At 47.2% G+C, this 27,852-nt stretch overlaps 2 protein-coding genes across 6 annotated transcripts in view; one reads left to right on the forward strand and one right to left on the reverse strand.

Moving 5' to 3' along the window:
- LOC134161341 (alpha-2-macroglobulin-like protein 1) lies at positions 1-27,487 on the forward strand. Of its 5 annotated transcripts, XM_062614047.1 has the most exons (37): positions 1-184; positions 2,164-2,350; positions 2,689-2,851; positions 3,602-3,654; positions 3,971-3,991; positions 5,376-5,529; positions 5,894-5,978; positions 6,749-6,869; positions 7,633-7,750; positions 8,841-8,950; positions 9,298-9,468; positions 10,148-10,372; positions 10,485-10,548; positions 11,045-11,190; positions 11,305-11,454; positions 12,100-12,297; positions 12,780-12,867; positions 13,471-13,624; positions 15,818-16,046; positions 16,369-16,492; positions 16,662-16,783; positions 17,171-17,237; positions 17,635-17,718; positions 18,185-18,361; positions 19,358-19,439; positions 20,058-20,214; positions 21,193-21,267; positions 21,438-21,609; positions 22,030-22,244; positions 22,553-22,768; positions 23,177-23,292; positions 23,979-24,069; positions 24,357-24,425; positions 25,581-25,683; positions 26,380-26,421; positions 26,985-27,030; positions 27,243-27,487. In XM_062614047.1, exons 1-35 carry the CDS (start codon positions 114-116, stop codon positions 26,418-26,420), a joined length of 4,419 nt encoding a protein of 1,472 aa, XP_062470031.1. In that variant the 5' UTR covers positions 1-113; the 3' UTR covers position 26,421; positions 26,985-27,030; positions 27,243-27,487. The 5 variants fall into 5 exon arrangements, with proteins under 5 accessions (XP_062470031.1, XP_062470029.1, XP_062470032.1 ...); XM_062614045.1 differs by lacking the exon at positions 26,985-27,030; XM_062614048.1 differs by lacking the exons at positions 26,985-27,030; positions 27,243-27,487 and having other exon boundaries at positions 17,186-17,237; positions 26,380-26,725.
- Positions 24,023-27,852, reverse strand: part of LOC134161348 (alpha-2-macroglobulin-like protein 1) — a 28,029-nt gene continuing 24,199 nt past the window's right edge. Inside the window, exon 36 of the mRNA XM_062614069.1 lies at positions 24,023-24,155. The gene's annotated coding sequence lies outside the window, so the exon portion shown is untranslated. The remainder of the gene's footprint in view (positions 24,156-27,852) is intronic.

Here is a 27,852-nt window from a genome sequence, read left to right on the forward strand (position 1 = left end):
AGGAGCTGCGTAGTCCTTCAGCTCTGGATGAAGGAAGACAGCAGAAGCAGGGGTGAAAGAGGGACAGAGGAGAGGCTAAGCTTCCCGTGGAGGGATTTGACCTGCAATCAGCTATGTGGAGCATCACTTTCCTGTGGGGCAGCATCCTCCTCCTGCCTAGCACAGCTGGAATGCCTGCAAGACTGTAAGAACTTCAGCTGCTTTGCATATGCACTCTGGTCTGTGGGGAATCCTGGGTGAGGTGGTGGTGTGACAGGAACAGGGCAAAAGTCCTAAAACCAGGAGTGTTTTTCCACAGAGGTATAATATCTTATACTGCCAGGGTTTCACTTGGTTCTCAGGCATCCTTCCCCCCACACTTCCTCTGCTCCTTGGCTCTCCCTTTAGCGCTGTTGATGTAGACCATATACTTCTGCAAGGACTCAGGCACAGCAACTCTGCCAGCTTTCTGCATGCGACCTGCCAACATCTCACATCTCCTACTGTGCTCCAGATTATATTTCCTTTTGGGTTATGCTTTTTTTTCCCAAAGCCATAGGCCACCATTTAAATCATTAGCAGACAAAGCTGGGTGACTTTACAAACAGGGCAAACATGAGCCCAAGGTATCTAGTACGAATGCTCTTCAAAAAGCAGTGTCTTTGTTCTGGCTTGGCTGGCTCCCTCCATGCCTTTTCTCAGATCTCTGGCAAGGACAAATCCCAGTACTGCTTCTCCTCATATACTTTATCAGGAATGCAGCTCCTGTTCCAGCAGGCACTGCTGTGATATACCGGCTTGTGAGCTTGCTCTTGCTTTTTGAAGGCCTTTGCTTTTGCAGCCATGGCATACACGCAAACAGAAAGATGGCTGTGCTCAAACAGCAGATGTTACGGTGGGAAATATGACACTGAGCTGTAGCTGGGTTCCCTCCTGCCATGTCTAGTTTTAAAATTCTTTTCCAGCAGGCGTACAGCCTCTTCCTCTAGGACATGCCCATAGGCTGACACGGCTCCCACTCAAACGATGCTTTACTGCTACCTGAACCCCACTGTTACCTTCAGCATGAATCTTTGCTTAATGGAAATACTGCTTGCTTGAAAAGGCTGTCTACTGCCCTTCCTTGTATACCAGTGTCTTTTGTAGCTTTGTGAGAAAGTAATCCAGCCTGCCTCTCAGGGTCCTTGAATGACAGCCTCTGAGATGCTGGCTCATACTCTTAATGCTCAAAAGTCAAGGGCAAGGTATGAATTGTCAAAGGGGTCTAAGGAAATGTTCCACAGTAAAGGGTCATTAGGAGTAAGGGAAGTATGGGAGGTTCAAGCTGTGAGTCTTTAGTGCTCATCCCATCCTTTGGCCCAGTGGCAGGGGGGAAATGCTGTGAATCAGCTTAAGTAGGAAAATCAAAAAGGCATCTGTTATCAGAACCCCTCGTACTAGCAGCAGACACGCTGCCCAAGGCAGCTTGACAGCACTCAAGTGTGAAAGCACTGAAGGCTCCTGGCCAGCAGGACCCTGCCTCCCTCTTGCCAGGGTGCTGAGCTCTAGCTAAGAGCTGCCAGCAGGTCACGTCCCTGCCTCCTCCTGTTCTGACCTTTCCAGGCCCTGTCCTCCTGCCCAAACAATATGAACAGCTCCTTGGTGTCATATCCATGGACACAGCTAGAGAGTAGCTGTAGGTGTGAGATTTGCCAGAAGAGAGCAAGGAGGACAGGAGTCTGAAGAAAAGGTGCTCAGGAGACCCTCCATCTGGGGGACAAAGCAGGGACACTGGCTCCCACGTGCATGGCAGTGGTTCTGACCCTGAAGGGTAGCTGATGGGAGGGAAAGCAAACTGATGGTGATACCTAGTGTCAGCTGAAGTCTCAGGAAGCCTGCAATGCCGACAAGCTCTGCTGATGATCCCTTGGGTGATGTGGTAGGGTCTCTTCCCCTGATTTTGATACTCACTTTGGGAAGCAGTGACTTTATCTTTTTATATGTGCAATGCAGCATATTATGCAGACTCAGTGTTAATGGCTGAAGTACCTACGGGGAGAAGAACGGTGTAGTCTTGTTTCACTGGTATCATGATAGTGGAACAAAGAGACCAAAAGTCTTATTAGGAGTACCCAGATCCTACTGTCAATCCTGTCCTCCTAGAAAACCAGTTTCATTTAACATTTTTTCTTTTTTTTTTAATAGAAATTATGCTGTGGCTGTACCATCTCAGCTCTACTACCCCTTCTCAGAGACAGTGTGCCTCCAGCTCAGCAGAAAGCAAGCAGTCCCCATCCATGTGACCGTAACCTTGCAAAGCAAAGCTGGGAATGAGACCCTGATCACTCAGTCCATCTCTCAGCTCACCTTCTTTCACTGCGCAAGCTTCCAGGTGAGGAATATATTTTCAAGGGTTGTCATTAGGGTGAATAGTGCATGAGTTCTTCTCTTGTTGGGCGGGAAGGCAAAGAATTATGTCTCCCCATGGGGACACCTTAACTGGGCACTGAATCTTCTGCTTCAGCCTGTATAGGTCTGCCAGTGTCCTTCTTGCTGTGTAGCCCCATTGAAGCATCACTCTTCTAGAAAACATTCTGAAAAGTACTGTGAGGTCCTTCAGGGCAAGAAGAGCTGGAGCAATATAGAAGCAGTATCATAATCATTATTGTAAGACTCTGGGGATTCATGAATGGGATCCACCCTGAACGATGTTTACAACTCCACCTGCAGGTCCCTCCTCCTGTTGGAAATCACGATGAAGTGGCTTTTATTGTTATCACAGTCCTGGAAGACAACTCAGAGTTTCAGAAGAAGCAGAAGGTCCTAATCAAGCACACATACAAGAGGACATTTATCCAGACAGACAAACCTGTGTACAGGCCTGGACAGATTGGTATGGACAGAATGCCGTGTCTTGTGAGAGAAAGGGCAGTCCCTAGGCCACAAAATATGGGGTAGCCTCTAGTGGTTGTAGCAGGGCCTGCTCTGCAAGGGAGATGGGTCACAGGCATCATCTTCCTTCTAGGCTTTGAGGGATTTGAAGGTACCTCTCTCCTACATCAGCATGGTGCATGTTTTCTCCAGTACTAGCCCTACTCACACAGCATGCCAGTATGACCCAGGCTTGTGTGTCTTGGCTAACATGTAAGAAAGGTTCAAGACAATAGTGTGTTATATTTGTGATTGTTCCAGTCAAAGCTACAACAGCCTGTCAGTGCCCTAAATCCCTCTCTTTCCCACAGACTTCCTCAGACAAGGATTGTGGTTGTACAGGCCCCATCACTGCCCTGTAGCACAGCTCAAATCACTGCAGGGCACGGCTGTTTGCCTCATGCTTCTCCAACCTTTCCACTGGCCTGACCTTCACTGCAGGCAAGACAGAGTGCCCGCTGCAGGTCCATTGTCCAGTAAAATGGTGTTTCTCACCAGCATAGGCAGCCCACACTGCCTTTCCTACCACTGTTCTTTTCTTAGTAGGCTGCCAGCTCAGAGCAAGCCTTTGAGCATAGGCCCAGGAGTGGAGGTCTCTAGCTGCTGCCCACACCCTCTCAGTGAAGCACATGGCACGTCTTTCTTAGCCATCCATTCTTATTAACAAACCTGATTTCATTTCAGCCAGTCCTGTTTTTCTTTTGCTCTATAGTCAAGTTGCGAATTGTAACCTTGGATCAGAACTTCATTGCCAGCAATGAAATGGTAAGTCAAGAAAGGAGAAACCTTAATAAGTCTGAAAATGCTATAGCTTGCCTCTATGACTTGTGGGTCAGTGCTTGTCCCAGACAGGTGGTCCATCTGTGGACAGCTAGTCTCAGTGTTGCTTTTGCTGCTTACAAATAGCATTGGGCACCACCTGCAATGCAGGATTTGCTCATGATGCTGGGTAACTAACAGTCCCTGGGAATTACTTAGGGAAGGCTCATGGATGGTCCGGGAATAAAAGATGCCAGCGGTGTGGGGTATAGCTCACTTACCTGAAAGCAACTCACCAGCAACTGTTATTTCCTCCCCACAGCACCGCCTGGTGGAACTGAAGGTAAAGCACCTACTTTATTGAAAGTGGTGAACTCTTGTCACCTTGGGGAAGGCGCAGGTCTGGAGACGATGGTGGGGAAATATGGATGCAGGAAAGCCAGTTACTTCAGAATGAATGGGAACAGTCCTCGATTTCTTGCCCTTCCTTCCTTTAGTATGCACACAGGTTTGGCACTGCAAGTGTCACGATACTGATCACACAGGGGTCCCTACAGTAAATGATGGGTGCCAATGAAAACCAGTCTTCTAGAGTGGTCACAGAACATTTATTCCCTTCAGCCCATGAACTGAAGATTTTTTAAAATCCTGAAGTTTATTTAAAGGAACTTTTATATTTAACATACAGAATATGAAAGTTTGGGCAGTTAGGGTTGTGGCTACACAGCTAGAGAAACTTCTTAAGCACCTTCCAGGATAATGTTATTAAAATCTTTTAGTTTAGTTTCAATATTACACATAAAATATGGGCCACAATCACCCAAGCTGAAGAAAGATACCTGAAAGTGGTGGGGAATTTGGAACCTCTCTGTAACCCCTGCAGGAAGTTCACTGTTCCAAATACTACACAGTTTCAATTGGCAGCAGCTAACACACATTTGCATGCTACACTCACCAAGCAATCAACACGCGTTTCCTGAGGCACCTATGCAATGCTTTATGCCAGTTTATACAAGTGTAGTGCTCTGGTAGAGCTTCACCTTTTCAAACATCAGTTCCCACTTGTTCCATATGTTTATAAAGCACCCATCCACTCACTGCTAAGTCCTTCCTGGCTGGCTGGTGTGACCACGGAAAGAGTTCTGCATCTTGCCCTCCCAAGAACCATCAATGGGAGGACACTGTCTATCATGGACTAATGGTGATAGTCAACAAAAACTCCAAATGCCCTTGCATCCCAGGTCTTTAGATCCTCCTTTCTATGATGGCCTCATGGTCCCCTGCTTGAAGTCCCAGACTCATTTCCCCAGACTCTCCTGGGGATTCAAGATGTCACACTCCCCAGTAATCATTCCCAAGTAGCTCACACCTTAGAAAACATGTGTGCTCAGGACTGACCCTCTCCACAGTAACCTGGAGGCTATACCAGCTCAGATCACCACCGGGGGCTCTAAGAGGGACCACCTCTATCTCTTAGTGAAACAGACAGGCAGTAAACCACAGTTTTGCAGCAGCCAGTGAGATGGTAGTGCCACCAGAGAGCAATAATATGATTGACTGTCAGTGAGACAAGGAAGAAAGCCCTATCCCCTGAGCTTGAGCTTGCCTGAGCACTGTGGCTGTGGCATAGACCTGGGCTGTCAGGACAAGAGGATATGTGCTCAGACCATGCTGTGACAATTCTTTTTGCACTGGGAAATAACCACTCTCTACTACTGCCTATGCAGGACCCCAAAGGGAACCGAATCGCACAGTGGCTGAATGTTACACCTGTGGGAGGCATTGTGGATCTGTCCTTCCCTCTGGCTGCAGAAGCACAGGTTGGAGAGTACACCATCAAAATGCCCGACCGTGCACATACCTTCAGAGTAGAAGAGTACGGTAAGGATCTGAGAGAGCAGCAGAGAAAGATGTATTGCTTCCAGCCCTCTTCTCTCACACTTCTTCTCTCACACAGCCTGCCAGTAGGTATAATCACTGACTTCCACTCATACCCACTGGCTTTCTCCCCTCCCACGTCCTGAGAATGAACTGAGGCACCATCCCGTAGCTGTGCTCTGGGAAGGAGACTAAGGCTGTCTATTCCCACCACACTCTCCTGGCTGGTCTGCTGGTGCTACCAGGCCCTATGCTGGTAATCAAGAAATGAAAGGAGAGAGTTATTTTCTGAGAACAATAGAACAGGATTAGAACAAATGAGCTCTCTCTATTCTCAATGAATTATATTTCTCTTGCTTTCACACAGTGCTGCCCAAGTTCAGTGTCTCCATCCAGATGCCTCAGGTGGTCACCATCTTGGAGGAGAACTTCCGTCTCCACGTCTGTGGCATGTGAGCTGACTTATTGTGGCAGAAGGTGCATTCCTACTGGTTTGGAAACTGCACAACTATCAATAACTGAGCTCAAAGTGATCTCTACCAACCCTAGCCCCACACCAAAGTCTGGTACCCTGACATCCTTTGCTAAAGAATTCTCCTGGACTCTCACCTTTCTCTATGCCTATATCTCTACTTTTTTTCTCTGTGAGTTTGAAAGTGTGGTAGTGGGTCCCTTCAGCGGAGCATGTTCTCTACAATACATTACCTCTACTGCGCTGATTAGTGCCAGTGTGGAAGGACCAATGATTCAACTTGTGGCCAGCACTATGTTTCCTAGCACTGCCTGATGGGACTAGTGTTGATTTGGAGAGAACTCACCTTCCACTGCCTTCTATGCCAATCTGATTATGTCTTTAATACTTTACTGTGAGGGTGGTGAGGCATGAGAACAGGCTGCCCAAGGAAGCTGTTAATGCTCCATCTCTGGCAGTGTTCAAGCCCAGGTTGAATGGGGTCAACCTGGTCTAGTGGAAGGTGTTCTTTCCCATGGCAGGGGGGTTGAAACTAGATGAGCTTGAAGGTCCCTTCCAATGCAAACCGTTCTATGATTTTGTGATTCTAAGTCATTTTAACTTCTTGGTATCTGCTGAGCTCATGAACCATGAAAATACTGGAGGCTGCTGGGTTGTGTAGCTGCAAACCACAGGCTAAAGCTGACATTATTCACCCATGAGCCAGTGTTTCTGTATGTGAGTGTAAGTCTTCTCTGCTATGTTTTCCAGGTACACATATGGGAAACCAGTCCAGGGCAGTGTGAAGGCTGTGGTGTGCCGTAAGCTTATCCGCTATAATCGGAAGTCTTCCAAAGCCAAGCGCAGTATTTGTAAGGATTACATTGGTGAGGTGAGCACATGGGACATCCACTCCTGTTGCAAAAGTGGGTAAAAAGAAGGAAGAATACTAAAGGAAGGATTGAGACAGACATCAGTTATTGAAACAGCACGCTCTTTGCTTGAGGATGAATGACTGGTATGTCCAGTGTAGCAATCTTAGTGATTTCTCTGACTGCCCTCAAAGGAGAAAGCATCTGTAGGCAAGCTAACTATTGTAGATTTGACTACAAAACAGGTATTGCAACAAGACAATAAAAAGTAAAAACACTGTCCACATCAATTCACTTCCACTGGATGCTTTTTAGCACCCTTTTTAATCTGTATAACTGCCTATGCGCTGTTTCCCAGAAACAGCAGTTTGGAGACACAGAAATCACTTCTTCCATCTAAGCAACCAACTGCAGTTCAGCACAGACTTTACTCATTCATCTCTAGGGTTGAATTAATGTATCTAGATTTGTTTATATATTTTTAAGTAACCCAGGCCACATCTTAAAGCTAAATCCTGCCTTAGCAGAAATCATGTCAGTGAGAAATCACAACTCATGTTTGCTACTGGCACATGAGTGAGCATGTGAAAGATGAGATGTATGAAACAGCAACCTCCTATTAGTGACTATTCCACAGAAAAGAAGTATATTTAATACCAGCATGGGCATTGTTCCTTTAACTCAAATGTCATGTACTTTTAGATTTCTGGGCCTTGGGTTTGATCTGCACTGCAGAAGGGGTTAGTGCATGATTGTTTAACAGATACAATTTCACTTCCCCAGACAAACGAGGATGGCTGCTTTGCCACTGATGTGAATATTAAGATTTACCACCAGAAGCGCGATGACAGTTATGATTTCAACCTAGAAGTTGTGGCTTTTCTGAAAGAAAGTGGAACAGGTAACAAAGCCAGATTCTACACATTATGGAAAATATTTTAGTTTACAGTCATACAACACGCTTGTCTTTGGGTTTTCATCCGTAAGACTTCTTATGGATCCTTGTTCTTCCCATCAAACCACTCGAGCTTTTTGCACTGGCTCTCGTGGGGGCAAGTGTTCAGAGGGTTGTGTCTTCCGAGGAGCACCATGGCAGCATGGATATTCTCATGTACAATACCACCCAAGTCTGACTCACACAGGACATGTGAGTTCTCCCAGTTGCAGGATGGGCTTTACTAGTATGCTTGCTCCTCCACAAGCTGTTGTGGCCAGGACAGCTCTGACAGTCACCTTGGTTTGGCAGAGATGGACAAGAGCTGCTTTTTCTCATCACATAGAAATGTGCACAGAAATGGGAAAGCCCAGGTTGTTTTGTTCTTAACCCATACTTTAGGGAGGCCCATTGGAATGAGGAGATACTCAGAGCAACCAGGGATAACCAAGAGGCCCTGATTTTGTACTGTTAATAGCTCCTCATCAGACTTACCTCCACATCCCAGATAGGGAGATGAAGCCACTTGTACAGAGCTCCTGTTAAATATCCCATCCTGTAAGGTTTTCTTTCTTACGGACTTCCACAAACCCTTCCTTACGAGAAAATGTTTTGCAGCCCTTTGCTGAAAGCAGTGACACACATTTACTTAGCAAGCAACTGTAGTGATTTCAGATGAGCATCACATAGCAAGACAGCAGATTATAAACTAACGTGGTAAAGGCAAGGAAAAATGTTGCCTTCTAGTGACACTGCTGTGAGAATGGGAGGAGAATGGGAGTTGACAATTATTAGTGGGACCATCTTAAATAAAGTCAGAAAGAGCATTTGAGAACCGTCTGGCAGAGACTTCCTGGTAGACTGCTGTCTTTCTGGCAGGCCAGAATATAGGGACACTATTGCTGAGTGTGTATGTGTGTGTGTGTGTGTGTGTGTGTATTAAATGACTCCCAAAGTTACATGGAGAAATTACAATCCCTTACCTCAGTCCATCAAATCTTGCTGCCTTTGCTCAGATGCATGATGCTCACCTGCCTGCACCTCTTGTCTTTCCTAGGGGTGGAGTTCAACACCACTGAAAACTGCAAGATCACTTTTGATGTCACAACTCTACAATTCTTGGGGACAAGTTACTACTATCAGCAGGGAGCTCCCTACTATGGAAATGTAAGTGAACAGGGCAGAAACATGGAAAGCCCAGTACCTGGGCCAAAGTGGATGGCAGGTACAGAAGTACTGAGGGGACCCCTTACTCTGAGCTGGCTAAAGTTGCTAGCACAGTCCTCTGTCCCAGTCTCTCCTTCGACACCTCTACTAAGAGGTAACCCAAAGGTGTGACCACATGATAGGTACATGCTTTTCCCATATGAGATGGCTGCTGCATTAAATGGGGAGGGTTTGAAGGGTTCACCCTGAGAGTCCCTTTGCAGAGAGGGGAACTGGGACTTCTACTGGGAGGTAGATTTTCAGTTCTGAGACCTCCAATTCTCTGATGGTTCTCTTCATTGTTATAGCTAGAACTCAAAAGTGCCAATGGGACACACCTGAAGAACAAGGAGGTGATTCTTACAGTGTCCTATGGTAGCAGGAAGCAGACCAAAACCTACTTCACAGATGACACTGGGATGGCCTCTTTCATCTTAGAGACATCAGCATGGGACAACAGCAGTAAAGTTCTGCTACAGGTTAAGCCAAATAATTACGTTGGATTTGGCTAGTGCTAAACAATGTATCCCTCAGATCTATGTCATTGTCTTGGTATAGCCAGGGAGATGGAGGCATGGAGTAGGGAAATAACAGACCTAGGGCAAGAGGAATAGCCCATAGCAGAGCCAGCATTCTGACTCCTAGTGCCACACTGAGCAGTGAGAAGACATCATGAGAGGTGGGGCAGGGGATAGAAGCTCCAAGAAGCTGTGACTGAGGTCCACCTATGTTGGACCTCTGTCTGAGGGTGGAAAGGGTTTTGTGGGGCTTCTAATGCCCATCCTATCTAAACTTCAAGTTCAAGGTACTTGAAGGGAAGCCCTGTCTGTATTAGAATGTATGGAGTATCTTAGATGGTGGTTCTTGACCTTGCTGGAGCCCCGGAGTGGCTACACTGGTAGCAGCAGCATTGCAGTTCAGGCTGCAAGCCCTAGTAGTTTGTAGCTCCCATCCCTCCTGTTTAGGCTCTAGTTATCCCAGGGCATGATGGGGGCAGTGTAAAACTCCTCAGGATGGTGCTGACTGAGTTTGGCTGAGATTGATATAAACACCTTACCCTGGGAGAGTTCAGAGCCCACTTTCCAGTCACTCTTGGTTTTGGCATAGGGAAAGCTATAAGAAATCTTCAGACATTGAGCCATCTTTTCTGTGCCACAGGCAAAGACCCAGATGGAGGACTTAAGCAGACGGAATGTGAAGGTGTCTTATGGCACTGCATCCCTCACCCTGAGGGCCTTCTACTCTTCCAGCCAAAGCTCTGTGAGGATCCAGCCAGTGCAGGCAATGCTGCCCTGCGGGGATGTGCAACAGGTCCCTGTGAGCTATCGCATCCTAGCCTCTGAGTTGGGGAATGGGGCTGACAGAGCAGACTTCTACCACCTGGTGAGTGCAGGGCAGCACCAGCAACCAGTAAGGGTCTCTGTCAGCACACAGCTCTTTGCTGTCCAAGGAGCAGAGGCACTATTAACCCTTTGCTCTGTTCATTGCCCTTTAGGTTTTGGCCAGAGGATCCCTTGTGCATCATGGCCAAACAACAGTACTTCTTGATCCACCACTAGGTAAGAGCATATAAATACCAGGAATGGATTAAGGAAACAGGATAGAAATAGACTAAACACAACAGGAAAGCCCTTCCAGCCTAAATGGGGAAGGAGAGAAAAGAGACCAACAGGAAACAACAGATCTGGCACAAAAAACCAAGAGGATCAGATTTGATCAGATTATGACATTTTTAGAGTTTATCTGCCAAACAGGAATTGCCAGACACCTCCAAGAAAACTTACAGAATCTTTTTGTTGGACTCAGGTGGAAAGTAATTTCTCTTCCAAGTGCACAATGTTGCCAAGATCCCTCATGTCTTAAGGTCACTGCTACAGAATGGGACTAATCTACATCCTCGTCTAGCTGTGACCTCCACAGAAACAAGGCAGAATAATTTTTGTCCAAGTAACTGTATAGAAGTATTCTAGAAGATAAGCATGTTGCTGCTGTAATCTGTGGAGACAGACTTCCTTGCCTCTTCCTATACTTTTTCTATTTCTTCTCTTCCTTCAGGTCAGTACAGTGGGGCTTTCAATGTCACTCTGCCCATTGACCTCATTTCGCCCATGGCTACCCTCTTTGTTTACACTGCCTTTGCTGAGGGACAAGTGGCAGCTGACACCTTCAATCTGAAGGTCTCCAAGTGCTTCAGGAACCATGTAAGTGGTGCACAAAACATAAGACTGGAGGGTAGCTAACGAATGCCAAAAGATATCCAGCAGAATCCAGTAGCCACGGTCTTCTCAATGAATTCAGTCCCTCTTCTGTTTCAGGTGAAGCTTGGCTTCTCAGACTCTGTGGCTCTCCCAGGATCGGCTGTCCGTCTCCATTTGCAGGCTGCACCAGGCTCCCTTTGCAGCATCCGTGCTGTAGACCAGAGCATCCTTCTCCTGAGGCCAGAGGCTGAGCTATCCAGGGATAGCGTGAGTCACTTCAGTGCTGATCCTCCTTGCTAATACTGGAGAGATGCTAATGGTTGCAGTCACTGGTTAATAAAGCACATGGCTTAATAAAAACAATGAAGGCCAACATCAAAAAACAGTCAAAATTTCCAGCCTCTACAAAGGGACATAATAGAACAACACCCTGTCACACCCAAGTACAGCCCAAAGCCATATCCTTGTTAAACTTAGAGCGCCTTGCCACAGTGGTAACCAGATGGCAAGAATCTTCCATTTCCTGCACCCATTCATTTCAGGATCCTTGAACTGCATGTTGACATTGTCTTCATGGATCCAGGATGTGCCTTCAGTCATACAAGAGGCTATCTAATGATAGCTTGCAAAGAATCTATACTCACTGTGCGCATGGAGCTCATAGGTACAACCTACGAGCTAGAAGCAGCTACAGCCATGCAGCCATACCCCAGAGGTGCTCATGGTCATCTCTGGTGCTGTGCATCTGAAACTTGCAGAGGCTGTCCATGAAGCTCAGAAACCTCTGGGGCTGGGCTTTTGTGGCAGGCTGGATCCAGGCTCTGCCTCTGCAGTAACGGGAAGTCTCTGGACAGAAATTAAAACCTTCCCACCCCGCACACTGACCTGTACTGTTTTCATCCTCTTTTACAGGTGTACTATATTTTCAGCTATTCTCAGGACCACCCCACCACCCTCACAGACTCTTACAGTGACTACTGTACTATCCACAAGAGCCCAGGAGCAATCGGGTCCCCTCAGACCACCCTTCCACCAGGAACAATATCACCATTCATGTACAACAGATACTCTTATGCAGTGTCCCAGCCAGATATTTACGAACTTCTGAAGGTAAATCTAATTTCTATAACACCTGATGTATCAGAGCTCAGCCCTTTTGGATCCCAGGTGAGTGCTGGGTAGCTTCTCAGATTGTCTTTCCTGTAAACGCTGGCAAGTTCAGGTTCTGAATTTGCCAAGCTTCTGAACTAAGAGATTTCCATGCTCCCAGCTTGATTAATTCCTATTGTTCAGACAGATCCTTAGAACTCCTTTATCCCAAGCTCAAGACCCTCAGACTGTCTAGGGGTTGGAAGGAGAGGGGAATATCATCCTGAGTCAGAGGAAATTGGAGGTTGTAAAAGAAAAGCACCTGAGAGAAAAGGGGGGTATGGGAGTTCTGCATTCTCTCCCTGTATAAATTTGCATGTCAGGCTCAGGTGCAACAACACAGGGAGGCTGATAGGCTGGGAGGTGGGGGCAGAGACAAGCCCTCAGATACACCACCCTCTCCATTGAAATCTATCTTCTCTTCTTCCCCTTCTTTCCTCCAGAATTCAGGTCTAACATTTTTAACCAGCCTTAAAATCAAGTCTCCAATCGAGTGCCGCACTCAGACCACTTCCTACTACGACTACATGTGTACATCTCGATTTATCCTGTTTCTTTGGAAATCACGGGTAACATACAGGCTGCACAAGGGCAGCTGAACATGCAGTGTACTGAGGAACTGGGGATGGCTTCCAGAGATGAGTGGGAGGTTGCACAGGAGATGTAAGGGGAAAGGTCCTGACATGTGTGTGTCCAGTCCACTGGAGGGGCAGAGGGGTGGCTGCATAAGAAGAATCTGCTTGGAAGCTTCTGCTGGCAGGCAGGAAGATAATATGTTTAAGGGGGGAAATGAGGCAGCTGCCTAAGGAAGGAACATCTGTTTGTAAGACTAGGAAAGGTCTTGCTAGAAACCAGAGAATGAGCCAAGATTGGCACTGGGCCTTTCTTCAGGGGCTGACAGCAGAAGTGTGAGTAGGTAGAGTTCCTCATGGGGGAGCATACATACTGGAACCCACATGGTTTCATGGGTTATCTCGTGGAAGACAGTAGTGAAGAAGGTTGAGGGCACCTTGGAGAGGACAAGGGGGATCGGAGTGGGAGTGGGAGGGATGGAGATCTGAGCTTTTCCCAGCTGAGTTTTACCCTGATTTCACAGTTGCTCTCCCTTTGAATGAATGCTTGTGTTCCCAATAGCTTATGGCGAGCTGCCAGACTTGGACAACTTCGACCCAGATGCTGATGCTGCAGTTGAACGTGCAGAGTCAGAGCACATTGAGCTGGGTAGTGAGGCAGGGCCAGTACGTACCTGGTTTCCAGAGACATTCATCTGGACTTTGGTTCCCATCAAGTGAGTAATTACGGGCTACATCACATGGATCCAGACCTACCAGCCACAGCAGAGAGGGAATGGGCAGGAGCAGAGCCAGGACATGGTTGCCTTCTGTGCCCACAAAGAAAAGTGAGGTGTGGAGAAGTGAATAAGGACAATGGTTCAGTTTCTGGCTCTGCTTGAGATTTTTCATATGATCCTGGAGTTAAAATCACAGATGTAAGAGGTCTCCAAAGATCTGTAGTGTATCATCCTGCACAAGGCAGGTCCAGTTAGATCAGGTGGTAGACAAGTTCTCTGTATCTCCAAGGGTGGAGGTTCCATAAACTATCTGGACGCCTGTTCTGGTGTTTGACCATCTTCATGGTAACTTTTTTTCCTTATCTCAAGTCAGAATCTTCCATGTGTCTGTTAATCTTATATGTGTCTGTTACCTTTCATCCTATCAATACGCACCTCAGAAGAGATTGATTCCTTTGTCTCTACACCTTCCCAATAGGCAGTTTTAGAAAGCTGAAAGATCACTCTCTCCCTAGCCTTTCCCTCCTGAATTTGAAAACCCCAGTTCTTTTACCCATTCCTTGTACATCACATGTCCCAGCCCTCTGACCATCTTGATAGTCCTCTACTGGATGCATTGAAGTATGTCAGTTCCTTTTTTTATACTGGAAGGCAAAAATGGAACACAGTTCTCCAGATGTGGTCCCATTCGTGGCAGTGGACAAATATGGGGGAAAAGTAACTTTTCTCAATCCAGTGGTTGCAGCCTTCTTAACACAGTCCAGAAGTATAGGGCCTTCATTGCTGTAAGGGCTCATGAGATGTCTCATGTTCATCTTGTTATCCACCAGAACCCCCACCTCTTTTTCTGCAAGGTTGTTTGCCTTGGAGAAGTCACTTCCTAGCCTGTACTGTTGCATGGTATTATTCCATTCCAGATACAGAATTTATCAATTTTCAAGACCATTTTTCCAGCTTGTCAAGGTTCCTCTTACTTACAACCTTTTCCTGCAGCATATAGAATCATAGAATCACAGAACAGTTAGGGCTGGAAAGGACCTTAAGATCATCTAGTTCCAACCCCCTTGCCATGGGCGTGGACACCTCACACTAAACCATGTCACCCAAGGCTCTGTCCAACCTGGCCTTGAACACCACCAGGGATGAAGCATTCACAGCTTCCTTGGGCAACCCATTCCAGTGCCTCACCATCCTTACAGTAAAGAACTTCTTCCTTATATCCAACCTAAACTTCTCCTTTTTAAGTTTCAACCCATTACCCCTTGTGTTATCGCTACAGTCCTTAATGAAGAATCCCTCCCCGGCATCCTTATAGGCCCCCTATAGGAAGATACCAGATATCAGGAACCCCTCCCCAGCAAGGTATAGTCTGCTAAAACATAGAAAGCTTACTTTGCTAATCTTGCTGAGGATGACATCTGTCCTATTATCTAGGTCATTAATAAAATCATTAAGCAGTATTGTCCCAAGTATCAGTCCCTAAAGGATGCCACAGGTAAACAGCCACCAGCTGGACTTTGTGTCACCAATAACCACACTTTGTCCACAGTGATTGAGTGAATTTTCTGCTTACCTTATCATCCACTTGACCAGTCCACACTAATGTGGCTACAAGGTTGCTAAGGGAGACTGTGCCAAAGACTTTGCAAAAGTCAAGTTACACAGCATCCATTGCTCTCCCCTCATTCACGTATCTCAACTTTCTTAATTCTCCCATGTGCCAATGTTCTGCATCTGTAAAATAGGATCTCTAGCTTTGCATCTCATTTGGCAGGATTTTTGCCATTTCAGGGCAGGGACTGTCTTCTGTTTTGTGTATGCAGATCTGTAAGTGACACCTGTAATGGTGACTGCTGCGTTGTGGTTGGGAGCTTGGGTGGTAGTGTGGTAGGAGTGTCATATGGTAGTCCCTAGCAAAGGCTGGATGTATAACATGGATCCCTGGAAGGCCTGTTTGCCCACACTAAACAAGAGCTGGAGATGCAATGCTGCGATTTTGGTTTGCGTTTGTCTCTCAGTCCTTCCTTGCCCACCTAATTGCTATCCTTCTCACACCTCTGTCCTACTTCCTAGGAGTCCCTACACCTTCACAAGCGCTCCCAGTTCATACTCATAGTCCTTCTGCATTTGTCTTCCCAAAAGAAATTTTACAGGGATGGGACAGCCCCTTCCACTCTGTTTTCTCCGCAGTGATTCAGGGGCTGCTGAGCTAGCTGTCACAGTACCTGACAGTATCACAGACTGGAGAGCCATGACCTTCTGCACCTCAGGGAGCCATGGGTTTGGAATCTCAGAAACCACCAGCCTGCGGAGCTTCAAGCCCTTCTTCGTGGAACCCACCTTGCCCTACTCTGTCTTTCGGGGAGAGTCATTTCCGCTGAAAGTCAAAGTCTTCAGCTACCTGAAGCAGTGCATGGTGGTGAGTGGATGGTTTTGGGCTGGGGGATGTGTGGTAACAGTTCTTCACTGATAGAGACAAGGGGCTGCCTCCTCAGGCATTCGGCAAAGTGACCAAGGAAGCCCTTCACAAAGCTCCACGCGGAGCCACCTCTGTCCAGCTTATCCCTTTCCACAAGCTCAAACCTACAGGACTGTGATGTCCATGGGCTGTTGGTGTCACACAGGTACTGCAACAGGGCAGACATCGCACTCCCTCTGGGTTTATAGGCTTGACTGATACTTGGATCAGGAGCTGAAAGGAAAAGCTTTGTAACCTGAATTCCCTTTTGCTTCACCTCTAGCTTCAGCTTAGCCTAAAGGAGTCCATGGATTTTGAATTTGTGCATGCAAACGTCAAGTTCACTATTTGTCTGTGTCCTGACTCAGCAAAAACCTTTTTCTGGGATGTAAAGGCTACAAACTTAGGTAAGGGGACAAGGGGGTGGGAGGTCCTGGCAGAGCTGCTTGAGGAAACCAGAGCTGAGCTGGGAATGAGAGTGACCTTTACGCAAAGCATGAGTGATCAGCCTCAGGCTGAACAAACTGAATGTAGGCATGGATGTGCCAACTGGCCTTTTGATGTGTTGTTCTGCAGGGAAGGTGAATTTCACTGTCACTGCTGAGGTGATGGAGCAGGAAGGTGTTTGCACTGAGAGTGTAGCTGTTGTGCCAGAGTCCGGAGGGAAGGACACAGTGGTTAAACACCTGCTGGTGAAGGTCAGAGCATGATTCCTGGTGAGGTCAGAAATGGGTCAGGCTCAAAATGGCCCAGTGGGAAGGCTGTGGGAAGGAAGGGTCAGCTCGGCAGGTAGTCACGTTTCTCAGAGAGGCAGGTCAAGGAGCGATTCTAAGGGTAGTTTGGGGTGGTTCATGGGCTGAGCACCTCACTCGATGGGACAGAGACATCAGAACTGCTTGCTAGCAGGGCAATGGGGGCAAAGGCCATGTAGCAGCTTAGAACTGCTTCCCAATGAAACGCCACTGCCAGAATGCATATACCTGCTATCTGTGTGAAGCCCTTTGCATGGAAAAGGTGCTTGCAAGAAGCTGGGGTGCTGTGCAGTTGCTGTCTCGTTTTACTGCTCTCCCTTCTGACCTGACCAGCCTGTTCCCCACCAGGCAGAGGGGCTGCTGGAAGAAAAGACCCACACCTCACTCCTGTGCCCTAAAGGTAGGTGCAGGTACCCCAGAGACCCGGACTGCCTTACCACTGGGGCTGTACATGTGCACAGAGAGAGGAGACTTATCACAAACAGTGTGGTGTCTGAACAACTCGAGGGCTATCTCGAGGTGCATGGGGAGGTGAAAGTCACGGGGTTTGGAGCTTTTATGGGGAGGCAAAGCCATTCAGCTCTAGCCAGTACTACAAGCTTCTGGCAGCACCAAGCCACTGCATAACCACATCACAGTCATCCATCAGTGGGTGGCCTGATCTCTGTGTCATCCTCTCTTTTGAATTTCACCAGCTAACTAGGTGATCCCAGCCTTGTCTCCACCATCTCCTGGGAATGCCTCTGGGTCTGCCGTCTCCTTCCTGCCTGTTGTTCTGATACCTTTGCCATTTTCAGGAACTTCAGCTTCAGAGACAATCAGTTTCACTATACCAGAGAACATGGTCCTTGGGTCAGAGAGAGCCCACATCACTTTCTTAGGTGAGATTTAGGGGGATCATGGAAAGTAAGATTTTTCCGTGCAGTAGTCTTTTCTTTTGCTGCCACCATGCTTGCTTTAGCAAACAGTAACAAGAGCAACTGTGTACGGTAAGGTGTGATACTGGGCCCCTATGACATCCATAGAAGTATCCCATCTCTCTCATACAAGTGACACTGGGCCAGATAGTTCTATATGTAACATAAATTATATTATAACATCTAGATGTTAACATCTATAACATATATTACAATATATAGGTTATATTATAATATAGAATATCACCCAGCCAAGGGAAAGATACCATATCACTGTTCCTACAGGGCTCTTTAGGCATTTAAAAGTCGCCTTAGTGTGAGCAGAGGTGAACTGAGACCGGTCTTAAGTTATCTGGAGAATCAGGGAGACCAGAAAATTTTTACATACAAGAATATGTAACATTTCCAAAGCTGTGGTTCTGCCCTACAGGTGATATTCTGGGGACAGCACTGGACAACATAGATGGGCTCCTCCAGATGTCCAGTGGCTGTGGTGAGCAGAATATGGTTCATTTTGCCCCCAATGTTTTTATCACACGATACCTTGAAGAAACAGGACAACTGACTCCAGAAATCAAACAGAAGGCAATTGGCTATCTGGAAAGTGGTGAGTGGATTTCTGCTCCTGTTGCATAAATAAGCTGGTGATATCCACTACAGTAGGCTGTGCAGGGGCATCTCAGCAGAGGCTTGGTGCTGAACAGGATTTGTGCAAACCTGTCACTTGCCTGACACAATGGGAATTAGAACAGTGTAAATGAGGCTACTGTGTCTCAGCTGAGCAAGGGGTACAGAGCACTCATAGAATCATAAAACGATTAGGGTTGGAAAGGACCTTAACATCATCTAGTTCCAACCGCTTACCATAAGCAGGGACACCACACACTAGACCATGTCACCCAAAGCTCTGTCCAGCCCCGCCTTGAATGCTGCCAGGGATGGGGCGTTCACCACTTCTTTGGACAGCCTCTTCCAGTGCCTCAGCACCCTCACAGTAAAGAACTTCTTCCTTATATCTAACCTGAACTTCCCCTGTTTAAATTTGAACCCATCACTACAGTCCCTTGACAGCATCCTGGTAGCCCCTTTCAGATACTGGAAGGCTGCTATGAGGTCTCCACGCAGCCTTCTCTTCTCCAGGCTGAACAGCCCCAACTTTCTCAGCCTGTCTTCATACAGGAGGTGCTCCAGTCCCCTGATCATCCTCGTGGCCCTTCTCTGGACTTGTTCCAACAGTTCCATGTCCTTTTTATGTTGAGGACACCAGAACTGCACACAATACTCCAGGTGAGATCTCACGAGAGCAGAGTAGAGGGGCAGGATCACCTCCTTCCACCTGCTGGTCATGCTCCTTTTGATGCAGCCCAGGATACGGTTGGCTTTCTGGGCTGAGAGCACACACTGAAGCCAGCTCATGTTCAGTTTCTCATCAACCAAGTCCTTCTCGGCAGGGCTGCTCTGGATCACTCCTCTTAAAGCCCTTTGCTGAATTTCTCAGAGACAATGTTCTTTATAAGGACCAGCAGGATTGGTAGGGCAGGTTGTCACCTTGAGAACAGGATAGACACAGAGCATCTTCACTACCCCCGGCCTTTTCCCACAGGATATCAGCGGCAACTCCTGTACAAGCATGCAGATGGCTCATACAGTGCCTTTGGGGAAGGAAGTGAGCCAGGGAACACATGGTAAGCAGAAATATCCAGACACAGCTGAGGAACAACATCGTGACCTGGTCAGGCTCCGGCTGGTTTGGATTTTGGTCTGGGGAAACTGAAGGAGTCTGGAGTTGTGGAGTCTAGAACAAAAACTGCTCCTGAGACTTTTTGGAAGATAACCATGACGATGAACTGCCTGGAGGTATTCCAATTTGACTGTGTGTGCTTAGACACTCCAACTGAGACTGATTCTGAAAACTTGGCTGCAAAGACACCTTCTTTCCATGTTTTCAGGGTGCTTTGTGCCCAAGCAGGGTTGGGAAAGGGGCTGACTGAGCTCACTATGTATCAGCCTTCCAGGCTTTAAATCACACAAGTTCACCCTGTTTGAATTGGCAGTGTTCTGGGGGGAGCACTGAGCTGCCAGTGATTTTTTGGTCTCTTGCTTCAAATGGATCTAAGCCCAAGCTTCAACAGCATCTACCTCATGTGCACTGCTTCCAGTTCTCCATCTGCACAGAGGCTCTAGCCTGCTGGTATTTCTCCAAGAATGACATAGGGAAAGACACAGAAGACTCCTATCTCCTAGTGGAGATGGGCATCAGTGACTGGTTCAATTTGATTTTCTTCTCTCTCCCTTGGCTCTAGGCTTACGGCCCTCGTCCTCAAGACCTTCAGCCAAGCCCAGGACTTCATCCACATAGATGAGCAGAATATAAAAGATGCTGCCAATTCCCTGATTAAAAGTCAGACTCCATCTGGCTGCTTCAAGAGTGTGGGGAAGCTCTTCAACAATGGTCTGATGGTATGACATGTTCTGGTTGTTCATTAGATACCTCAGAGTTCCTTCACTTTCTGGCCCAACTTGAGTACCAAGAACAAATGAATGCTACTACAACAAGGAGGCTCTGATGTGCCCAAGGTCACCCTTAAGTGACACTCAGAGATGTGCTTACTCATGGTGGCACCTTTTCAGGCTATGAAGGATGGAGGTTTGCATTTGATGATACATGTGTGGGACCTGATTCAGTGCCCTGTCCTAGCCCCATCTCAAAAGCTAACACATGCCTCAGAGTTTTCAAGCTCTATATTGTTCCCTTGGTAAACTGGTTTAGCTTCCATTCCCATTATTGAGCTGCCATTTCTTCCTTCAGTCTGAATTCCTTCTTGTACAGAGAGAGTCAGAAATGGAATGAATGGAAGACTGATGGTAGCTACTCATGTGAGACTCATCTTGCCAGAGGTGTGCCCTATGCACTCAGAAATACAGCGTGGTCCATACACAGACACACTCAGAGAACCACTACAGTTGTGCAGCCACCAGCAGTTCAGGGAACATAACCTCAGATAATTAATCCTCTGAGTGAAGAGAAAGGGACATTTCACTTTCCCTTTCAAAAGATACCTTTCCTTTTGCTCCTCCATATACCTGCCACTGTCCTGGCCCCCATGTGAGATGCCACCTTGCACAGGGTCATGGGAACATCACTTTCCCTTTGCACTGAAATCTGCTATTAAATATCTTTTGCAAGAGAGAGGAAAGGGGGATGTGTTCAACAGAGGGTGGGGATCATCTGCCCAGAGGAGCTTGGGTACTGTGGCTGAGAAGGTCTCTGGTAAGCAGGACCTACAAGAGTAGAAACTAGCCCTGGCACTTCCTTAGCAGGAGGAACAGGACTAACACCACTGCCTGCACTGGCTCTTGCTTGGGGGGCAGAAGGCACGGTAAAACTACTCCCTTCTCACAGCAGCCCTCCTCTTTTCTGTTTTGTCATGGCTGCAGGGTGCAGTGGAGGAAGGACTGGGGCTGAGCTCTGCAATCATCACAGCTCTCATACACTCAGGGATGCCACGCTCTGTGAGTATCAGCAGCAGGGATGGGCTGCTCTGCCTCTGACACATGGGTACGCTACCAGTTTTCTCCCCATGTGTCCTGTTCTTGTTTCCATGCTCCTCTGCACATGCCAATACTGCATTCCCTCCTCATACACACTGCCAGCAACCGGTGTGCTTTCAATTGTATTCTAGGACCCAGTTGTGTGGAAAGCTCTGAAATGTATAAAGGACCTGGTCAATGCAGACACTGACAGTTCCAACCTCTATAGTCTGGCACTAGCTGCAAATGCCTTTGCAGTAGCAGGTGATAAAGCCCTCAGGCAGAAAATCCTCAAAAGACTGGATAAGGCCGCTATAACATCAGGTATCAAAGACTGTGGGGCAGGTGGGAGGGCCATTGGCATAATTGTGTGGAGATCCCAGGGCTGAACAACCAAGGGAACAGAGGGCAGGAGTGGGGAGCCCAAGGCTTGGATAGCCTCTGTTTGCCAACCTGTCACAGGCTATACCCACACTGTGAGACAGACTTTCTTTATAGATGATCTCACAGTCCAGGTCTCCCAGTCATCTAAACAGCGGAGCTTCATGGATGTTATAGAGCTTCTTCCCAGACTGCAGACCTATGTTTTTACTGGGAAAAGCAGGGTGTGGGGGTCAAATGGGGCGATATGCAGCCATATCTTGTGCCAGTGTTCACTCAGTACATAGGCACAAAGGCTGAGTAAGACTCCAAGACCACTAGATACAGCTACACGCTCCATAAGTGTTCCCACTCCATCTTTAGATGACCATATATTCTGGAGTCAACAGTCCAAACGGGAAGAAGGCTCTCTCTATTGGTACCAGGCTCCATCTGTTGATGTGGAATTGACATCTAGTATCCTCATGGCTCACCTTTCGAAGTCAAGTTTGTCTTCAGAGGAAATCAGAAAGGCATCCCAGATTGTGTCTTGGCTCACCAAGCAGCAAAACCCTTATGGAGGCTTTGCTTCAACCCAGGTAATCCCCTTAAGCCATCATCGTTAGTGAACCTGCAACAGCAGGCTACGGTTTGAGAGCTATGGGTTCTAGCACAGCCCATAGAAAAAAATAAAAAAAAGAAAGAAAGAAAGAAAAAAGATACATGGATTTACAGCTCTTGAGAGTTGGGAAAATGTGAATATTTGTATTCCTTTGAGCTAATCCCATACTAAAAGCCCAAGGGGAAAGCTCAATCCTTATTGTGCTGTAGCTGCAGTATAAGGGAGGGAAAGGCATGAAAAGGAAGCAGGGATCCTATTTTGCTCAATGTGTGTCTCTTTCCTCAGGACACAGTGGTTGCTCTGGAAGCCCTAGCCCTGTATGCAACCAAGACCTTCAGCAAGGATGGCCCTGATCTTCAGGTTTCTCTCTCCTCTGAGGGTTTCAACCAGAACATCCGAGTAGACAACACCAATCGCCTGCTTCTGCAAACAGTGGAGCTGCCAGCCATTCCCCAAGACTACACTGTGCATGTGCAGGGCCACGGGTGCCTCTTCCTGCAGGTAAGCCCAGCCAAGGAGAAAAGGTCTGTCTGAGGAAAAGCTTTGAAAGCCAGGGGCTTGTTGCCATCTTGCCACTTGGCCAACACTGAAAACAGACTGCTGCGACTTGCAGAAATCTGGGCTTCAAGGCTCATAAGAGTAGCTGGGATCCAAGGGAAAGGAATAGCAATTTCCCAAATGAAATCTGGATCAGATTTCAGTCAGAGCTGCAGCTTTCCTCCAAGAAGTCGAGAGAACACCACCAGGGCCAGTGCACACACAGAACCTCCATTTCCACCACATCACATCACTCTCTTACACCAAAGAAAGACAGCAAACAGCAGCCAAACACTAGACAAAGATACTCTCCAGAAAAAAAAAAAACCACCCTGTTGCTCTCTGCCAAGTAGCTTCTTTCTGTCCTTGCAGGCCATTCTGCGGTACCACATCCCTCCAGTGAGGCAAGATGTCACCTTTGCTGTGTCTGTGCAGACAGAGTGCACTGCACCCAACATCACCCAGTTCCCTGTCACCATTCATGCTCGGTAGGAGACACTCAGTTGACCCTTGCCTTCCCTGTGCTAAGAGGCTTCTGGCACCACACAAGTCTCTTAGTGACCAGGAATCCCCTTCACTCATGAGGTCCAAGTGCTAAGATGTCCCTGTTCATTTAACCATGCTCTCCTCAGCTGGGTGAAAGGTACAAGGCCCCAGAGGGATGGCTCAGGCTACAGTCCTATCTCATGATCATGCCAGTCACCACAAGTTCTCCCAAGGTCTGTGGGTCTCACCCCTTTCCAGGATTAGGTCTCAAAACACTAGTGATGTGAATGCCATGTGGGACTGGCTGCTTAATTAATTAAGTCTTCCCTCCTCTGCTCCTGGTTCACTGTCACATCACTCTCCTCTGCTGCACCTTTGCTTTGTCCTGACTTGGGACAAAATTGCCAAGAAAGCAGGTGGAGGATGTGATATTCCCTGACATGCCTAGAGAAGGTAACTCCAGAAGCCTTCCAAGGGATTTATTGTCCTTGGCTCAGCGTAACTAAAAGAGAAGAGAACTCAGAGGAAGCACAAAGATTTATTACAGTACAGACACAGGTATGCTTAACAAGAGAAACACTGGAAGGAAAGACAGGTTTTTTCACCTGAGTACTGAAACTGGGCAGAGTATCTGGAGATCATGGCTCAGAAAGTAACTTTAGTGCTGTCCCCTGGGTTCCTGCTGCAGCTACACAGGGAACCGTGTGTCCACCAACATGGTCTTGATCCAAGTGGAGCTGCTGTCAGGATACAGCCCCGTGGCAGGTTCGCTGGAAGAGGTGAGATCATGAGTTTCTGCCCAGCTGGGATGGGAATAGCGGTGGGTGTCCATCATGAAGGACTGCATGCAGAACTGTGATCATTCCTGTGGGTGGGAAAACACAGTTGTCTTCTTCCCAAGAAATCTTTACACCCAAAGTCTCTTCCAGGCTGCACCTTGCCTTCCTCTACCCCAAGGCTCCTTTGGCCATGTGAACATTTTGCCCATGCTCTCACAAATATGCCTGAATGTTTCTGCTTTCTGTTAGAGTCTTTCTGACATTTCCCCTCTCCCCCCTATTTTCAGCTAAAGAAAATGCCTTTAGTGAAGAAAGTTGAAAGCAAAGCTGACCAAGTCATTCTCTACCTGGAGGAAGTAAGTGGAATTCAGGCTAACATCATCATTAAAAGGACTAAAGGCTGGTAGACAGCTTTTAGCTTACTCTTGTATCTGGGTTCCATTAGTATTTTAAGATTCCAGAGCTGTTCTCCTACATGCCAGCCACATTTGCTGACATGGAGAAGTGTGTTTTGTCAGCCTGCAGTAGTTCAGCTATAGAGCCTGTATACATGACCTTGCTTGAATGAAATGAGACTATCTCTGATGTTAAGACTATAGCTGTTGGCACTGATCAGACACTGTTTAAAGTCCATATACAGTGTCTGATCAGGACTGGGGGAGTAGTAGTAGGATCCATATAGCAAATTCAAGCAAGCCTGAATTTTTAGAAAGCCCTTAAGGAGCCTGAATGTAGTAGGGAGCACCCAAGATTGCTCATGGAGTTTGCCAAGATCATTCAAAATTAAACCAGATGGTTGCGTGAACAGCAGTGCTCGCGCCAGAGTCCCATTAATCCACAGATTAACAACCATTCCAGCCTTTCTCTAGGTACAGCACCAGAAACAAGACCTGGCACGAATTTTGAAACTTCAGAATTTCCAAGAACACTTCTACATTTCTGTGATTCTTCATCCCCAGTTGTCAACAAGCTGAGCTAAGCTAGCCTCATAGTAAGCAGGTTATTGTCGTGTGGATGCATTACGCTTACAGAGATGCTGCTTTGACTTTATCTACAGCACAGAGCAGAATGGCAGCACAGAGGAAGATTTCAGTTCAGGCTGCCAGGTAGCACAAAGTGAAACTGGATCAACAGCAGGTCATGTAACTACTATCATCCAGCAGCTGTTCATCCACGCCTTGCATTTTTCGGGTTAATGATGAAGGCTGTGGGAGACTGGAGAATGAGAGCTGATGTAATGGGACTGTGTATAAGAAAGTAGCCAGTCAGGCAAGATGCATGAAGGATCTCAGAGCAGAGCTCAGTGTGGGGAATGTGGGATTGGTTGGGAACACATTTAGATACCCAATGCACACTGAGTCTGTGGGTTTGATGTCTCTCATGAGCTGAGTGATCAAAAATGTAAGTAAACGATGTTTCTAACATGGACTGGAAAGCAGAAGGAGCAGGTAGAAGGGATTGTCTTACACGACTTTGGTTCTGGCAGTAATCCTTGCATCTCTTGGTCTTAGCTGACTAGGCAGCCTCACACCTACACTTTGATGGTGCAGCAGGACATGCAAGTGAAAGATCGTAAGCCAGCTAGTATCAAGGTCTATGATTACTACATGCCAGGTAAGCTCTGATGCTGTACTGCAGAAACCACCCAAATGTACCACTGGAAAGAGACTTTCTGAAGTTGTCAGGGATGGAATTGTCTGAGACTTGACATCTATTTTATCTAACTGCCTCTTAGAAGCTCTCTAGTGATGGACTTGAAACCTCTTTGGTTTCAAAATGGTAAATCCTTCTTTCTCTGGTCCCAGAACCTGCAAGGTTGAAGTTAGCATGCAGATCCACTTAAGGTCTAACTTTCCCACAAGAGGAGAGCAAGAAGCTCAGACACATGTTTTTGTATGCTCATTCTGTGGGAGGCAGCAAAGGCAGAGGGACCATAGTGAGACGATGGCTTAGAAGAGTGAGGGCCCCCTTAGAAAAATGACACTGAAAATAATTTGTCCTCTGTTTTCTGGGGCCCTAGTGGGAGGAATACTAGGGATTCCTATTGCTTCAGAAAGTGAGGAATCCATTAGTATAATGGAGCTGTTTGGGACTTAAAAAAGTTCACAAGCACCGTGACTTGGGTGAATCCAGAATAACTGCACACAGAGTCTTTGACACAAACCAGTGGTTTCATGTGTCACAGTAGAAGGCAGTCATGGCCTGTTAGCTTAGGGAACATCTTCCCTAGAAAACAGAGGCACAATGCTGAGTTGCTTTAGTGGGTTTTCGGCAAGTGTATCTCACCAGCACTTTTTTCTCCTCTTCCAGAAGAAACTACAGTGATGAGCTACAGTGCCCCATGCGAGTGAGGTGAGGAACCAACACCTCTTTTGTCATCACAGGCATGGCCCTGAAGAGTATGGAGGGGGGGGAGATGCAGTCAATGACCCTTGGTCAAGAAACTCACCAGACTGCATGTTCAGGGTAGAAAGTGATTAGCAATGCTAAGTTAGGTTGAGTTCCTCTATCCCAGTGGTTAAACTGAGGGAAAAGGAGAACTGAAGTGGAAGGTTTGACGTTGGAGGTGTATTACAGAAAACAAGGGCTGCCTGTCCTGAGTCCTACACCAGTCCTGACCTTTTGCATCAAATATACATTCCTCAAGTCAACAGAGTTCCTTTTCCTGGCACTTTCTGTGCAGCTCCAGAGCTCTCCAGCCCTATCCATGCACACACCACATTCACCTTTACTGCAGGAACTGAGTTCTTTTCAGTGTCAAGCCCTTCACAGCCTCAGCCTGGCCTACAATCCATGCTAGGGAATGGATACCTCTCCCTTCTCTTTCTAGGCTGGGCAAAGGCAAAGCTTGAACTTGACCAGTGCCTGCTCCTGTTCTAAACTTTACTTACACCTGCATCCTTCTTTGCCCACAGCCCATGAGATGGAGAAATACACTTACTTCACAAATCACCTATGGAGGTACACAGCCCTGCCCTGGGATGCCTGCCACAAGCCCCACACTCTTAGTGGAGATTCTGTCATAGGCTTTGTGTGGGTAGAGCCAGAGCAAGCCCTGTCCTCAACAGCCTGGCAGTTCCATTTGGTCAGGAAATGCAAAAAAAAACCATGAGTTCCAGCCGTTAATACTTCAGGAACACGCTTTTTTTTTTTGTCCTTTGTCATCTTCACAGGAACAGGAACCCACCTATCCTCTTGCAGTCTCCGTTCATCAGTCATTTATCAGCCCTGGCAACAGCCACCACATACAGATGAGAAGCAAAGAGAAAATGCTTGCAATTTCCTGCTTAACAGTTTCTGAAAGGCTAAGACTGTACCTGGCATCTTATTAAAAGTCAGGAGACTAGAACTGCCTGATTGAGTGATTATTCAGGTTTACTCTTGTTCTCCTGAAGCAGTCAAATTGCATTTAAAAGCATTTGGGAAAAAAAGACGTCTTCACCTCTGCTGTGTGTGCACGTACACCTGCAAAACTCTGCCCTCCACTAGTGGGCTTGCACAGGGGAGGTAGAGCGTGCACCAAAGCAGAGTTAGCACCTGGGGAAGGAGGTGACCATCACACACGTTGGAGCTGAAGGCAAGGGAGGGCTCGCTCCCATGTTCAACAGTTCCTTTGGCCAGAAGTTGCATTAGAGACCTTTACCAAGAGCAATTGGCAAGGCTGTACTGTTGAAGAGAGGTGAGGAGCTAGTCTCAGTGTACTGCATTACTGTCTGGAGACTGCTTCAAAGAGCTGATAGCCTAGGAGCTTGCAGGAAGGGCACAGGAGATACAGCTGTCACA

Source organism: Pezoporus occidentalis, unplaced genomic scaffold (assembly GCF_034315485.1).
Source record: "Pezoporus occidentalis ecotype Australia unplaced genomic scaffold, CSIRO_AGI_Poc_V1 ctg172, whole genome shotgun sequence".
NCBI classification, from domain to species: Eukaryota; Metazoa; Chordata; class Aves; order Psittaciformes; family Psittacidae; genus Pezoporus; species Pezoporus occidentalis.

Excerpts from the sequence above, each read along its gene's own strand:
- LOC134161341 (XM_062614047.1), top strand. The coding sequence starts at position 114 with ATGTGGAGCATCACTTTCCTGTGGGGCAGCATCCTCCTCCTGCCTAGC. Across the intron at positions 6,870-7,632 it reads GTAAGGATTACATTGGTGAG|ACAAACGAGGATGGCTGCTT; the intron begins GTGAGCACATGG and ends TCACTTCCCCAG. Across the intron at positions 18,362-19,357 it reads AATTGGCTATCTGGAAAGTG|GATATCAGCGGCAACTCCTG; the intron begins GTGAGTGGATTT and ends CTTTTCCCACAG.